This window comes from Globicephala melas, chromosome 2 (genome assembly GCF_963455315.2).
Source record: "Globicephala melas chromosome 2, mGloMel1.2, whole genome shotgun sequence".
Taxonomy (NCBI): domain Eukaryota; kingdom Metazoa; phylum Chordata; class Mammalia; order Artiodactyla; family Delphinidae; genus Globicephala; species Globicephala melas.
Genome location: NC_083315.2, coordinates 168,191,881 through 168,207,499, shown reverse-complemented (window position 1 = coordinate 168,207,499; position 15,619 = coordinate 168,191,881). Strand labels below are relative to the sequence as shown.

Here is a 15,619-nt window from a genome sequence, read left to right as displayed (position 1 = left end):
CATCATTTAAAAAATAAAAGATTTTTTAAATTTATTAAATTTTAATAAATAATAAAAATTAATAAATTAATTTTATAATAATTAAATTTAATAAAATTTAAAATATTAAATTTAATAATAAAAATTAATTTATTAAATGAATTTATTACAAGACAAGCTTGTAATAAAAGTTACAGTCTCCTTCCCTAGCTGTCTGCACTTTCAGGCCTGCTTCTACCGGGAAACCCTTTTATAGGTTTTAGACTTTTGAAGATAGGGTTCTTCCTGGGTAGAAGTTGCGGTTTAGTGTGGGAGAACTGACAAAATGTATGAAATCGCTAATAGCACAGCCTCGGAAAGTAGGCATCCCTCTGCAGAGGGACCCGCCAAGGTGGCACACGGCGTGGCAGGAGGTGGTAGTGACCTAAATTGGAAGGACTTAGAATAGTTCTGCTAATGAGCTCCGCCCTGGTTTACTGCGAAGTCTGGGAGTGGTGGTGGCGTCCGGTGTCCCGGTCAGGGTTGAGATCGGGAGGCAGTGTGCCCAGCAGGCTGGGTTTGACACAGGCTCTGGGGCCAGGCCTGGGTATGAAACCTGGTTCTGGGTGGCCAAACTCATCCCTGCCTCGGTTAGTGCATCTGTAAAATGGGAATCAGGAATGTTCAAGTTAACGACTGTTTGTTGTTGTTGTTTTTTTAACATTTATTGATGTATTTAAATTCCCTATTTCTTCTTGCCCTGATTTTGGCATTTTATAATTTGCTAAGAATTTATTTCAGTTATGTTTTTGAACTTCCAGAATACAATTATTTTATCTTCATAACAGTGTGTTTGAATCTGGATCCAAATAAGGGCCGTACATTGCAATCCGGGGGTGTCCCTTGAGCCTTTCTTAATCTATCGGTGTCCCTTCGTCTCTTTGAATTTGCAGTTTGCTTGTTGAAGAAATTATGCTTTTAACTGCAACCAACAGAAACTCACAAGAGTGTGATTAAGCTTAAAAGCTGCCTTTGCTTTAAGAAAAGTACAGGAAAAAAAAAAAAAAGTACAGGCATCCCACTGAATCCAAAGGCCAGGGCTTGTGTAGCAGGGCCTCGAGAATAGGCCAGAACAGAGCTCTCCTTTGTACACTTTCTCGCTCTCCGTCTTTCCCACCCCATCTCTCATCGCTGTGTCTCTCTTTCTTCCTGATTGATCTGTTTGCTCTCCAGTCCGAGTGGCAGCAAATGGCCCCTGTGCCGCTTGCTCCATTCAAGGGACCAGTCAGGTGGACGCTGGAATCAGACCCAGTCTGATTCCCAAGAAGGAGCTCAGGCTCCAGTGGTCGTGTCGTTGACTTTCAGGGTCCCACTGCCTTTACCACCTGGGTCAACGACCAGGGAGGGGCATCCCCATACCAGGGGGTGCCCTGCAGAGCACTCCGGCATGCACAGCACCATGACAGCACCCGTCCCATGGGGTCACGGATCAGAGAAAAGAGATGAGCCATGTGTAGCGCAGGGCACACAGTAAGCCCCCAAAATGTGGCAGCTTTAGCAACAGAAAGCAGACGCCAAAAACTCGTAGGAATCATGAAGATGAGTTCACGCACCGTGGCACGGCGCCCCTTTTCTTCCCGAGGGGCAGCTAGACGCAGTATCTTAATTGGCTGTCCATTTAAGCCAAGTGCCGAGATGCCTAACCTGGGCCACGTGGTGGTCCTTTTGCAGTCAGGCTTGTTCTCTTGATACCTGAACCTGGGAGAAATCCAGATCCAGCTCTCACTGATAGAGCCATGGTGATCTGTTCCACCAGAGACAGATGGTTGTAAGCCCCTCAGGCCGGCGCACCACAGAGTTGGTCCCCATACTGATTCCTGGGTATCTTCATCCAGGCTTTCTTGGTTCAGTCCTATAGATTCCACCTGAGACTTGGCTCACTGGAACAGCCTGAGCGATTCTGTGAGCAGGAACTGCAGGTACAAAAAGGGAAAAGACCTAGTTTGTGTTCCCAGAGCCACACTGGTGAGGTTAGATGGACAGATTAGAGGTCAGGGTCGCAGCTGGGAAGTGAGTGATCCAGGCTGTATCAGGATGAACATAGTGGTTTTGGAGGCCAGATGCAATGAGCGCCGTGGTAGGTGGGGTTTCCATTGATTGATTGATTGATTCAACAAGCATCTCTACTTATACACCAGGCATGGGTGGGGTGGAGAAGGGTAACAACCATGTACAAGACACTCTGTTTACTTATGGATTTACTCATTCACATGTCTGTTCATTCATTTATTATACTCTACTTTCTTTTTTTTTTTTTTTTTTGCGGTATGTGGGCCTCTCACTGTTGTGGCCTCTCCCGTTGCGGAGCACAGGCTCCAGACACGCAGGCTCAGCGGCCATGGCTCACGGGCCCAGCCGCTCCGCAGCACGTGGGATCTTCCCTGACCGGGGCACGAACCCGTGTCCCCTGCGTCGGCAGGCGGACTCTCAACCACTGCGCCACCAGGGAAGCCCTACTCTCCTTTCTTGAACAAAAATATTTAAGGTAGTTTACCTGATCCATAAAACAAAGCTTAAAAGTTTATAAACAAAAGAATCTGTATCAAATTCAGTTGGCCCTCAATATCTGTGGATTCTGCGTCCGTGGATTCAGATAACAAATATTCCAAAAAACATTTCCAGAAAGTTTCAAAAAGCAAAACTTGAATTTGCCACGGGGCCAACTATTTACGAAGCACTTACATTGTATTAGGTCTCATAAGTAATTTAGAGATGATTTAAAGTATATGGGAGGATGTGTGTAGATTATATGCAAATACTGCAGTGTTTTATATAAGGGACTTGAGCATGCACGGATTTTGTTATCCGTGGGGGTCCTGGAATCAATCCCCTGCAGATAACAAGGTCTGACTGTAATATTTTTGTAAAAATTGAGGTCCAGGGGAAAGTTAGTATCCAGACATGCGGGCCGCAGTTCCGCTCGTTTGTTAAACTTGGCCTTCAAGTTTAATGAAGAATTTCCTGACGGCAAAGTGAAAAAGGAAATTGAACTCGTTATGAGATTCCTCCAAAGAGGGATATTTGCAGTGACCCCTGTCCCTTTGTATAAGAACCTGTTCAAGAATCTGTTAGTGCTGCGGTTATGTCCCATCTTTTTGTGCATTAGTGTGTTTCCATCTCCTACATAAATATATGGATTCATTTTCAAGTAAAAATTCACCCCTAACCAACCTGTTACAAGAACTAGTTTTCATAGCATATCTAGTTGGAGGAATTACAGTAGTTATCAGGAGAGGTAGCAAAACCTCCTTCCAGCTCACCAGATTTTCCAACAGCCTGAAAAAACATTTACCAGGGCTTTCTAGGCAGAATCTCAGAGTATCTGTGTGTTTTTAGTTTTCCTCTAAAACGTTAAGATTTGAAGAGCTGGAGATGTTTGGTATCCCATCCCACTATTGGTCAGCTCTGATGGCCTAGCTTCCTGATATCGAACTGAAACCTGTCATCCTCTAGCTCCTAACTTGTACCCACTGCACTTTCTCCTTTTCCATAAGACAAGCTTTGAGATCATGGAAGCCTGATTTTGGAGAGGTACTGAGTGCCTCGTCCTGGGACGCATTCAAGTAGACCCTGGACGACTGCCTCGATGGCAGTGTTGGATGAGAAGCTACCCTAAGTATTTAATGGCCTCTCCAGCCAGAACACTGAACTGCCGAGTACGCTGATGGGCAGAATAATTCTGGGTTCCTTGCGGTGCTAAGAAAACGGGTGAGGGAGGTTACTCTCCTTGGACAAGGTTTAATCTGCTAAGCAATTTTGTCTACAGGTAGCTCTGTTTGATTTTTTTTTTAAGCCTGTTTCCATTTAAACTTTACAAAAGAAGGAAAAATGTAATGATTGTGTGGGGTTGTTTTCCTTCTCCATGTTTGCTCCCTTGGATTCTTCAGACAAAGTGGATATTTGGCAGGGAATGAGGAGGGAGAGGCTAGGTGATAGGACTTGGTTTGAAAAAGGCCGGCTGCTGAAGAAGGAAAGTAAGGGCAAGAATCACTTAAGTCTGGTTGCCCAAATGTGATTTTTCTTACAGTTTTGGTGATGGGAGGAGAAAATCCAAGTGGATTTCTCTGACTTGCAGGGACCAAATACTCAGTTTTTCTGCTGCTCTTATTTCCCATATACCTTCTGCTCCATCCACCCCACCACTGCTGTTTGCTTTTCTTATAACAGTAAACAGAATGCAAACAACCCCCTGCTCCTGAAGCCCCAAACTGACTTTTAAAAGTTGGGCCGTGAAGGGTATGGCCACCAGCAAAGTCTAGAATGGCTGATTAAATCAAGCCACGGGGCTTGTGAAGTCTAGAGCAGGGCTTGGCAAGCTGCGGCCCACCACCTGTTCTTACAAATAAAGTTTTATTGGAACACACCATGCTTGTTTGGGTATACCTTGGCTGCTTTCTACCACCACTGCAGAGTTGACTAGTTGCCAGAGACCATATGGCCTGCAAAGTCTAAAACATTTACTATCTGGCCCTTGACAAAAAAAATTTGCCAACCCCTGGCTGAGAGCAGTGGTTCTCAGCCCTGGCTCAGTGTCAGGATCACCTGGGGAGCTTTAAAAATGCAGATACCTGGGCCCCATCCTCAGGGATTCAGATTCAATTAGTTTGGAATGGAGCCCAGGCATCTCTGATTTTTTTTTAAAGATTCCCCAGGTGACTGTGAGGGTTGAGCATCACGGGTCTAGTCTCAGTGGGTTTTGTAGGATCACCGAACTGGAATTTGCCATTCTACAGGGTTCTACCCAGTGGCAATGATCTGCCCTTGACCTCAGTGTGAGTGCAGTCCTTGAGGTCTGAACCATTATGGCTGTGGCATAAGGGAGACTTTGCAATGACAAAATCCCTCCAGTAAGGTCCCTGAAGAAGGTTGAAGGTGACCCACATTACCTTGAGGTGTGTGTGTGTGTGTGTGTGTGTGTGTACGTGTCACTTTTCATTGGCAGTTTAAAGTTGTAAATGGGAATTTCAGGGTTTGTTCTGTCCCTGGCATTTAAAGCAAACATTAACCACCTCGAGTTACGCTGTCTTGGTCTCCCACGTGGCTCCCAGGGCCTTCTGCCCCTCCCAGCAGCTGTCCCCTCCCTCCTGCTCTCCAGGACACAGTGCTGTGTCTACTGCTTAGAATGGCCAACTCATCCCAGTTTGCCTGGGACTTACCGAGTTTTAGCACTGGAGGTCCTGTGTTCCGGGATCCCCCTCAATCCGGGGCAGACCAGGGCAGTTGGTCACCCCAATTCTAGAGAATCTTGCAGCCAGTTGGCCTTCACATGTACATAAAAGCATTGGGATTTGAAGGGTGAGGGTGGGGCTTTATTAGAAATGTAAATCAAGGTCATGTGTGTGCAGCTGAGCGTTTTAATCTCCTTTTTAAGAAAGAGCTGAACCCAAGAAGTCAAGCTAACTCTTATTAGGTCTGTTTAATAAGCTCTGTTCGGGGACAAAACACCAGGTCAGCCTGTATTCTGCCGAGCTCACCTGGGTGTGAAACCGATTCTTTGTGAAGGTTCTTCAATAAGATGTTTGTTTTGAAGGGTTCCACCAGCCCAGCAAGGTGCCGTGGAGAGGGTATCGGCTCACCAGGCTAGACTCTTCCCTCGGCTGTGAAGCCAGGCACCGGAGCAGGTCACTGCCCCTCTCTGGCACTCAGTTTCCCCATCTGCACCAGAAGCACCATCGCTCACCTGTTGAGGTGGCCGTGAGGATTCAGTGGTGGAGTATTTCTCCCTATGCCTGGAAGAGGCTGCAGAAATGTTGACTTTTCCCTTCTCCCCTTCCTCTCTTGCACAGGGGAGGCTGGTTCTCACTTAAGGCAGGTACAGGCCTGGTTGTCTAGCTGCTATAATAACAATCCCCAAAGGTCTCTGGCTTAACTCAGTGAAGGTGTATTTCTCACTCACTCAACAGTCCCACAGTGGTATTCCTCATGGGGTGGCACTACTGGGGGGATTTGGGAGTCCAGACTCCTTCCCTGCTATGGCTCGGTCCTCCTCTACATCCTTGGCACAAGGCATGAAGCATTGGCCTGGCCTCATCTGAAAGTGGCATGCTTGCACCTCCCCGCGTACCGTTGGCTGGGACGCAGCCATGAGGCCCCCACCACCTGCAAGGGAGGCTGGGAAATGTAGTTTGGCTATGTGCCCATGAGAAAAAGGAAACAGCGTTTGGCAAACACATGGGAGTCTCTGTCACAGGAAGTGTGGCTGCCTAATTCAGTGGCTGTGAGGACCCAGTGGAGACATCCCCCATGAATGAACATCTCTCTGTATTTCCAAAGCAGGAGTCTACAAGAAAGTTGTGATCAGTTTTACCCAGAAAAGGGGTCTGGCTTCAGATGAGCTTGGTTGAGACCAAGTGAAACACGTCTTTATTGCAGGACTTATCAGAGCCTTAAAAATAGTGATCATAGATATCCATGAGAGGAAACAGAGGATGCGCTATTTCCCAGCTTTATTGGGTTCCTCTTTTGAAAGGCCTCTTAGAACTAGTTCTCTGCAGAATGTGGTTTGGAAAACACAGTTTTAGAAGTTACTCAAGTTAGTCTTCAGAAGCCAGGATACTTCCCCGAAAATACTGGTATTAGAAAAAAGAAAATCATCAAAATCTGTGGTCCACAAGGGAGAGTTCAGTCCCTCAGGAATCACGGTCTCCATAGTATGGGAAGAGAATATGTTTCTGTCTTGCTTCCCTTCCTTCCTTCTCTCCCTCCTCCCCTCCCTCTCTCCATCCTTCCTTGTGGGACCTGGCAAAGGAAGCCCATGAGGACGGGGTCCACGTTCTTATTTTCCATGGTTGAGTGTAAGCGTCAACCCATTTGCTTCCTGGATGGGTGTGTGAACGATCTGTCCGACACCCCTTAACTCTCCGTCTCCGTTTCAACTGCATGCATCCGGGCAGTCTGCCTGACTTGGTCATGTCACCTGGTCTGCCCATCTGGGTGGATGTTAAAATCCCTTTTCCCAACCTTGGTTTTTTTTTGGGGGGGGGAGTTTTATTTTATTTTATTTTATTTATTTATTTAACCTGTTTATTGGAGTATAATTGCTTTACAATGGTGTGTTAGTTTCTGCTTTATAACAAAGTGAATCAGTTATACATATACATATGTTCCCATATCTCCTCCCTCTTGCGTCTCCTGCCCTCCCACCCTCCCTATCCCACCCCTCCAGGCGGTCACAAAGCACCAAGCTGATCTCCCTGTGCTATGCGGCTGCTTCCCACTAGCTATCTACCTTACGTTTGGTAGTCCAACCTTGGTTTTTATGGCTGGCGTCATCTGTCATAAATCAAGGTGAACCGAGGTTGAGCACTGAGTTTAGACAGTATCACTCACAGAAAAAACTAGAGTGGGTTTATTTTTTTATGTTAGTCACAGGCACCCGCCCTGTATATATATACATATAACTTAAGAGTTAATTTGGTGTGAAATTGGGACTAGCTCTTTGGAGCCCTGGGGTATGTGTTTGAGAGCAGCTAAGAAGCAGGGGCATGGCGGGGCAGGACGTGGTATGTTAATTGGTGGCCTCTGGGACCTGTGAGAGAATTGGATTTAAGTCCCCAGTTCGAATGAGCTTGGCAGTTTTATGGGAGTCTCCCCAGGTGCATATTGGGGAGACCACCGGTTTGCACCGGCTGGAGCCCGGACTCACTCTTGGTCCTGAGGCCCATCGGCGCATCCCCAGTCCCACAGGGACAAAGGAGAGAAGGCAGCAGAGGAACTAGAAAGGGGGTGAGAGGGCCCTGGCAGCGCTGCCTGCCACTTCCCTGCACACCGATTGGTAGGAGTTGCGTGCTCCTTGGCCTGCGGTCCCAAGGAGCGTTTTGCATTTTATTACCAAAGTCTCAATAAAAGGGACTTGGGTCAGAGCAAACATTGGGGGAGGAAAAAACAAAGGAAATTAAATGCAAAATCACTCAGAGGCCTTGGCTTTTAATACCTCCAGAGCCGATGATGGGAAGTAGCCCCCGGGAGTCAGAACCGAAGGCTGCCGGCCTGGTATTCCTGAAGCCTGGCTCCCCTCCTGCTGCAAAAGAAATCGCCGTTTAATTTGTTTCTGAGTTTTATTTCTCAAATGAACCAGCGTGGGGCCATGTAATGAGGTTGTGTTTCTGGGAGGTGTTGAAAGATGGGGAAAGGAGTGAAACGACGAGGCGGGGGACCCGGCCTCTTTGGGGGGCGGCCGCGGGCGCCTGGGGGTCCAGCAGTGCCAAGGGCTGGGCGGGGGCAGGCATGCAGGGGCACCCCCGAGGGCTAGTTTGTGTGCTGTCCGTGGGGCGGCGGGTGCCCTTGATCCTGGGTTAAAGATCCCTGGTTGATGGAAAGAGCTGGCACAGCTGAAGCGAGCCAAGGGGGACACTTAGAATGAGGGGGGCTGAGCCATGGAGAAGGAGGATGTCTGGCAGGAAGGATAGTGGCTTTCGCAGCTAGTGGAGGAGGTCAGCTCAGACCCAGAACGGGAAAGTGTATGTGAGTGTCTCAGGACGTCGCTCGTATAAGGTGGGGCAAGAGGTTTCTGGACCAGGATGCTATCGGAGGAACCCCTTGAGACTGTCATCATCGGGGGCTGTGGCTTCCCCTGGAGCCGAGATGGCCCTCTGTACAGACCCGGGCTTCTGGCGAACAAGGCCTGGGGCGCAGGAGCCTACGCGTGCCAGGGTCCTGCCCTCACACAAAACAGGAGTAAAGCTTGAAAAGTACGGGGCCTCCTGCCACCCTGCCTCCTGGATAGAGAGGGCTGAGCGGGGGACTTCGGTGACCATTCCACTGGGGACAGGGAGAGCCCACCAAGCTGTCACCAGGGTAGCCACGCCCCATCCTACAGAAAGCTGTCAGTAGGGCCCACGTATGGGTCCCTGGAATGCTATAATTGTGAGAAGAAACAAGTCTGTTTACTGAGGTCCTCTGTGTGTCCGACACACACACACACACACACACACACACACACACACACACACGCATCATCGTCTCATTTGGTAGGGGAAGGCATTGTCTCTATTACACAGAAAAGAAACTCAACTTCAGAAAACTTCAGCAGCTTGTCAGAGGTTAGCGATAACAGCTACAGCTGCGTTTGTTCAGCACATGCGTTGTGCCCGGCTCTGGGCGAGGACTTTGAGCTCCTGGAGGTGAGGCCACAGCTCGCCCCAGCTGCCTCCCTCCTGCCCGGGCAGTGCCCCTGCGGCTGGAAACAGGTGTCCCAGCTGCCGCAGCTGGATGGACGTCGAAGGATAAGCCTCCCCTGCGGGATTCTGCTCTGCGGTCCTCCAAGGCGAGCTCTGATTCATCTCTCGGGAGTATCAGAGCAGCTGCGTGAATTTAGTGACTTAAAGCATTATCAGGAAGAGCATTTTTGACAAAGCAGGAAAGGAATTTTTGTTGCCAGCGCCAATAAGCAATACTGTAGCCAACCCGGGAGCCCTATCCGTGTCTCCATCTCAGGATGAGGGGTGGCACTGTGGGCCTGGCTCCAGAACGCCGGCCCTTTCTCCTCCACCAGGTGACGTCCCATTGCCATCTCTACTCTGCCCGAAGATGACCAAGGAACCGTGCCACTTGTCTCTTCCCAGGAAGACCCAGGTTCTTCAACTGTGTACTATCATAACCCCCGAGCTGGTTCAATTCAGATTCCCAGGCCCCAGCCCCAGAGAGTGTGACCCAGTAGGTCTTGGCTGGGGTCGAGGAATTAGCATTTTAACGGTCACCCCAGAAGCCCAGAAGCTCTTGATATTAGGGATCCGTGGGCAATGCTTTGACGAATACTGAGTCTTTAGGTGATCACGTTGCAGTTATGTAGGTGCATTAACTCTGAGCCTGTGTGTGTGCATGCGTGTGTGTGCGTGTGTGTGTGTGTGTAGTTCTAGGAGGATGGTCATTAAAATGGCAATACTGGTGATCTCTGGGTGTAATGATTCCACGAGATTTGAGATATATTTCTCTATGCTTTTCTTTCTTCCTTTCTTTCTTTCCCCGCTCCGTGCAGCTTGTGGGATCTTAGTTTCCCAGCCAGTGATCAAACCTGGGTCACAGCAGTGAAAGTGCCAAGTCCTAACCACTGGCCCGCTAGGGAATCCCCTCTCTGTGCTTTTCTATATTTTAATTTTTTATGATCAGCATATTATTTTCATCAACAGATAAAGCCTTCAAGGCTTTCCCATGGGTGGGGAAGAGCAGACTATTATAGAGGAAATATTATATAAGAAGTAGGTTTGAGGGAAATGTGGACCTACGGAAAGACAGCCACAGATGTAAATGAGTCTTTTTTTTTTTTTTTTGCGGTACGCGGGCCTCTCACTGTTGTGGCCTCTCCCATTGCGGAGCACAGGCTCCGGACGCGCAGGTACTCAGCGGTCATGGCTCACGGGCCCAGCCGCTCCACGGCATGTGGGATCTTCCCGGACCGGGGCACGAACCCGTGTCCCCTGCATCGGCAGGCGGACTCTCAACCACTGCGCCACCAGGGAAGCCCCTAAATGAGTATTGTAACTCCCAGAGCTAGTATCCCTTTTTCTGTGGCTTCCAACCCCTCAGCCTGCCATTGAGAAGGAAGGAATGTCACACCTCCTGTTTTCAAATTGCCTGTTCTAGGCAAAGCCGGGGCCAAAGTCATGCCTTGGAATTTGGGAGGGTGGAGTTGAGCCAGAAGGCTGGGCCGCCCCTTCTGTGCGTCCCTGGCGTCCCGGGCCTGGCAGCCCCTCCCCGCCTCCACCCGACCTGGTGCTCGAGCACCCTGGCCGGCCAGGCAGAGCCGGGATGGTGATTTTGCAGCGCTGTTATTACTCCGCTGTTGCCCAGTAAACCCACACCAGGCCCCACAAACACTCCTCACGAAGGCCAGACCCTTCCTGAGGAATGGTTTCCTGCACCTTTACAACGTGATAGGTGCCGTGGACAAAAGGGGCCGTTGGGTTTATGGAGACTATATAAAGTTTATAGAGTCTTGGCAGGGCCGGAAGTCGAAAAGGCCTGTGGGATGGGGGTGGGTATTTGGAAATGCAGAAGGCCCGGAAAGGGCAGCCAACCTTTGTGTGGAGACACCAGATAAAATACCCCAAGGGCATGCGGTGTGCCAGGGGGCTGGGGGAAAGGTGGCCCTTCCGCAACAGCTGTTGGGAATGCCTTTCTGGCGGATCCCTTTTGATCTTCACAGCATTCCTGTGAGGGAGGCACGGTTATCCCCATCCTGCAGAGGGGAGACTGAGGCAAAGGTATTTTGAAAGTTCTGACTTTCACCAAGGTCAGCTCATGGTCTAATGGTGTGTGGCTCCCAGGTGGGCCTTCTGGGGCAGGCTAAATTCTCACATTCTCTCTCCTGTGTATTGAGCGGCGTGTCCTAGTTTCAGGGACAGAAAATATGGTCTGCGTACCCTATTTCTGTTTGGGACTCATCTGCTATTTGTGACCTAGTCTCACAGTCCCCTGGTGTCTTCGGTCATCACCTTGCCCTCCTATGACTCCACTGTGCTCTTGAAGCTGATTTGTGCCCGGATTCACCCACTGGCCTTGGCTGGAATGGAAGTGAAGCCACCCAGAGGCTGGCTGTGGATCAGGCCAGGGCTAAAATGCTGTCTTTGCATTTCAGGATCCCTCCGTGTCCCAATTCTATGGGAGGGATCATCTCAGGGCCCCCAGAGGAGTCCCCCGTGGAGTCTGAAATCACCTCCTCCCATCCCATCAGCTCTTGAAATTTCTAATTCATTTCTCCTTGTTTATGTGCCTTGCGGCATCCGTGTTTTCTCTCTCCTACTTGGCTGTGAATTCTTGGAGTGCAAGATTCCATGCATGCTTAATTCTTCATTTCTGATTTTGCCCACAGGGTTGGGCATAGTTCCCAGCAAGTAGTAATCATTGAGTAAGTATCAGCTGGGAGGCCGGCTGAATGGATGAATGGATGGATGGATGGATGGATGGATGGACTAATGAGTGGGTGGATGGATGGATGGACTAATGGGTGGATGGATAGATGGATGGATGGAAGGACTAATGGGTGGGTGGATGGGTGAGTGGATGGACAGATAGGTGGCTCAGTGGGCAGATAGATGAGGCATATGTAGACTAACAGACACCTACTTCCTCATTTACACCCACCTCCTCATTTACACCCACTTCCTCATTTGCACCCTTCTGCACAGTTAAACTAACAGCCTACGCCTGGTTCTCTTAGGCTTTCACTGAATGCACTTTTGTTTCAGGAGACAGACTTTGCTCTCTCTGAAGCCATATGGAGAAACCAGCCTGAGTGTTTGAATGTGTGTGTAAATACTTTACAATCCCCATAAACTTGTTTAAAGACAGGTGGGGGTGAAGATATAAACTGGGGCAGCCTTTTGGGAGGGCAGTCTGGAAGTCGCTATTAAATTTTCAAATGTGCCCACTACTAAGACCCAGCAGTTCCGCTTTTAGTCGTCAGGCGTAAGAACTATAGTCACACGTTTGTGCACAGAGACTCACATGCCAGGTTGCCTGTGCCAGGGTGCTGGCTACTGCACTGCTGCATACAGTAAAAAACCAGGAATAGCCCATGTCCATCAACGGCGGGACAGACACTAAACTATGGGAAGACCCACACCGTGGAAAAAGCTGCAGAGGCAGAAAGGTCTCTCCCATCTTCTGGGAAGTCCTGGAACTCTGTAACTCATGGCCCTCAGCACATGCCCCCCTCCTGGCCTCGCTTCCATCAGCTTCTTTTCCTTCCTCCCTCCTCCCGCCTCCCACGAGAAACAGTTCACTAGAATGAGCTCTTTCATCCTTATGCCTACTAGCCAGTGACCTTCCCTGACGGAAAAAGAGGAAAACGAGAGAGAAGCAGTTATGTGCATAATTACTGTCTGCTGGCTCTTCAATTAAAAAGATTGAAAGGCACAATATTAAAATTCGATTTATGGGCACCACTATCTACCTAATAATGAGGCTGGGAGGAAAAAAAGAACCACAGTCGCTAGAGAAAACCATAGCCTTTTTTTCTCGGCCAAGAGATAAATTACCTCTCATTTTCTTATTGCTAAAGAAATATGAAATGGTTTTAGGCATATGTGATATGTTCTTCCAATATGTTGAAATCCAGAACTTAGTAATTTAGGAGTCCTCTGGCTCCGACATTTTCAGGAAGCTTCCTGAGAGGCGTAGCGTCTTGAGCTGCAGGGGCTGCTACTATGGTCCTCGGGGCGCCCAGACCCAGGCACTGGCACCACCGCCTATCACGGAAACTCCCTACGGGTCCCCAGGCGCCAAGCCAGCTGATGCCACAGAGCCCAGGAGCGAATGGGCAAAGCACAGACTCTAGTTCCAAGTCTTAATTTTGTGGCTTATTAGCTCTTTGATCCTCAGTTTCCTCATCTGTAACATAGGAACAATACCCTTACTAATTGCGTGTCGCTGGGCAAGTGCCCCAGTTTTCCCATCTTGAAGGTCCCTCCCTGCGAGGGTTGTAGGAAGGATTAAATCAGTGAATGCATGTGAAGTGCTTAGATGTGTTACCTGCCCACAAAGCGGGTGTTCGGTAAATATTTTTTAAATCATTATCATTACTACTGCAGATGCCTTTGTCGTAATTTTTGGAAGAGATGGAGTTCAAACCCAAGCCTTCCATTTCCAGGGAGCTGGCTGATGAGGGGCAGACAGACAGATGCTCAGCTCTGTCACTCTCCAACTGATGTCCGGGGCAAGTCAGGGTACCTCTCTGAGCCCCGTTTTGTTCATCTATGAAATACTAGTTTCTACTTCACAGGTGGTATTGTCAGGATTAGAGATTATTGGAGACAGAGTGTCCAGGACACAATTAGTGCTGGGTAGATAGATGGCAATAACTCTTGAAAAGGAAAGATCTTTCCTCCTAAGAAACCTGTTTGGGAAGTTATGTCCTGTGGGAGAAGGGGTCTGTGTCTGGTTGGCGTCTTCCCTGCTCACTGGGGCTCTGCAGAACTCTCCCCTCCTGGGGCGCACAAAGTATTCCCTGGCTCTAAAAATAATTGCTACAAAGAAAAAAAAAATGAGCAGCTACTGTGCCAGGAACCCTGCTGAGCCTGACCTGCAGGATCGCAGGTCAGTCTTACGGCAACCTGGAAGTGGGCTGTCACCCATGTATCTTCATGGGGAAGATCAGATATGGGGGTAGGTGACTGGCCCAAGGACACAAAGCTGGGAAGTGACCAGGCTAAGAGTCCAAGCCAGGACTGTCAAATTCTTTCCGCCACACATTCCCGAGCCCCCTCCCAATTCCTAATCACTGACCTCCCCTCCTTTCCTCCATCGTAGCTCCTCTGACCCACACTACCGCCAGGCAGGTGTGTGACACCATCACCTCGTGCTTTAAATTTGTATCTTCCCACCAGTACTTCTTGTGCTGGAGAGTCAAACGTCCAAATGCTCACGTTAGCTTGTGCATAAGATTTTGTTCTGTGTGTCTGAATGCGTGGGTCTTTAATCTATTTAAGATGCTCAGGGTTGGGCTGGAGAAGATGGATTCTAGGTGCTCCCCAGGCCCTTGCCAGCCTCCTTCTGGGAAGGTCTCCATCCCTATATGGGACCTCCGGGGCTCCCCATCCTACAGAGATTCCATAGACTCTCCCCTTGGGAGGAGGAGGGTGGGATTTTGCTTGTATTTCTTTGCACCCAGCTAATAGCACTTCTTTGTTTTCAGTTGAGAGGGAGAATGTGCAGAAGCGGACTTTTACTCGATGGATAAATCTCCACCTGGAGAAGGTAAGCAGGGCACTCGGCTTGTTGTTAAGTGACGGATTCCTCCATAACGGAGCGCACGGTTCAGCAGAGCGGGGGTGAGGGTGCTCTGTGTTTCTGTTCTGTTGTTGTTTTTCATTCATTCATTTAAACATCTGTTGAGTGCATTCTCATTGCCAAGCGTCAGGCTCAGTGCTGGGAACATGAAGGTCAGTAAGACATGGGGTTCTGACCTCCTGGGGTTATCCGTCTAGCTGGGGAAGGAGAGGGTCCATCTTTAAATAGGAATCGCTGAGCAAAAGTTAGGAAACATTCACTGTTGAACAACCCAAACGGGGCTGAGGGGATCTCGACCTCTAGTCTGGGGTGGTCAGGGAGGCTCTCGTGAAGACCCATTTGCGTTGATTCAAGCAAAAACTCCTCGCACTTTTTAACCAAGCCAGATCCCCTGGTTCTTCACGTAATGCTGCTGTTGGTCAACAATATTATCTGCTTGTTTGGGTGCATCGAGCACACATCTCCTTTAATCCTCAAGACAGCCCTCCTTACCCTGCACCCCATCCTGTTACGAATGAGGAAACAAGCCTGGAGACATTGAATCGCTTCTCTGCAATCCCACGACCGAGAAGAAAGCTCTTCCTGTGGCTTCTCCTGCACATTGCACTTCGTGGCCCCTCTTCTCCCCTTTTTCTTTTTTTGCTAATATACTCTGGCCAAGCAACATCGAAGCGCATTTTGTCTGCCGGCTTCTCCGGCACAGAAACCCTAAAACAAAAGCAGCTGAACCAGACACAAGGATGAGCAGCAGAGAAGGGGCGGCATGTGAAATGGATAAATAAACAGCTCGGAGGAGGAGAAATCCGAACCCTCCTCACCACTAGGTTAGCCCCACCCCCACCCCCCACCCCCGACAGAGAACATTCTCAATTGC

At 49.1% G+C, this 15,619-nt stretch overlaps 1 protein-coding gene across 2 annotated transcripts in view; it reads left to right on the top strand.

Moving 5' to 3' along the window:
• The window catches only part of CLMN (calmin), a 119,557-nt gene that overhangs the window by 63,435 nt on the left and 40,503 nt on the right, over positions 1 to 15,619 (top strand). The window contains exons 1-2 of one of the 2 annotated variants that reach the window (XM_060295250.2): positions 2,106 to 2,503; positions 14,651 to 14,712. Coding sequence is in view for 1 of the 2 variants with exons in the window: in XM_060295249.1 (XP_060151232.1) it covers positions 14,651 to 14,712 (62 nt within the window). In the remaining variant the exon portion in view is untranslated. Of the gene's footprint in view, positions 1 to 2,105; positions 2,504 to 14,650; positions 14,713 to 15,619 lie in introns of those variants that run through there. The other variant, XM_060295249.1, reaches the window with a different exon arrangement.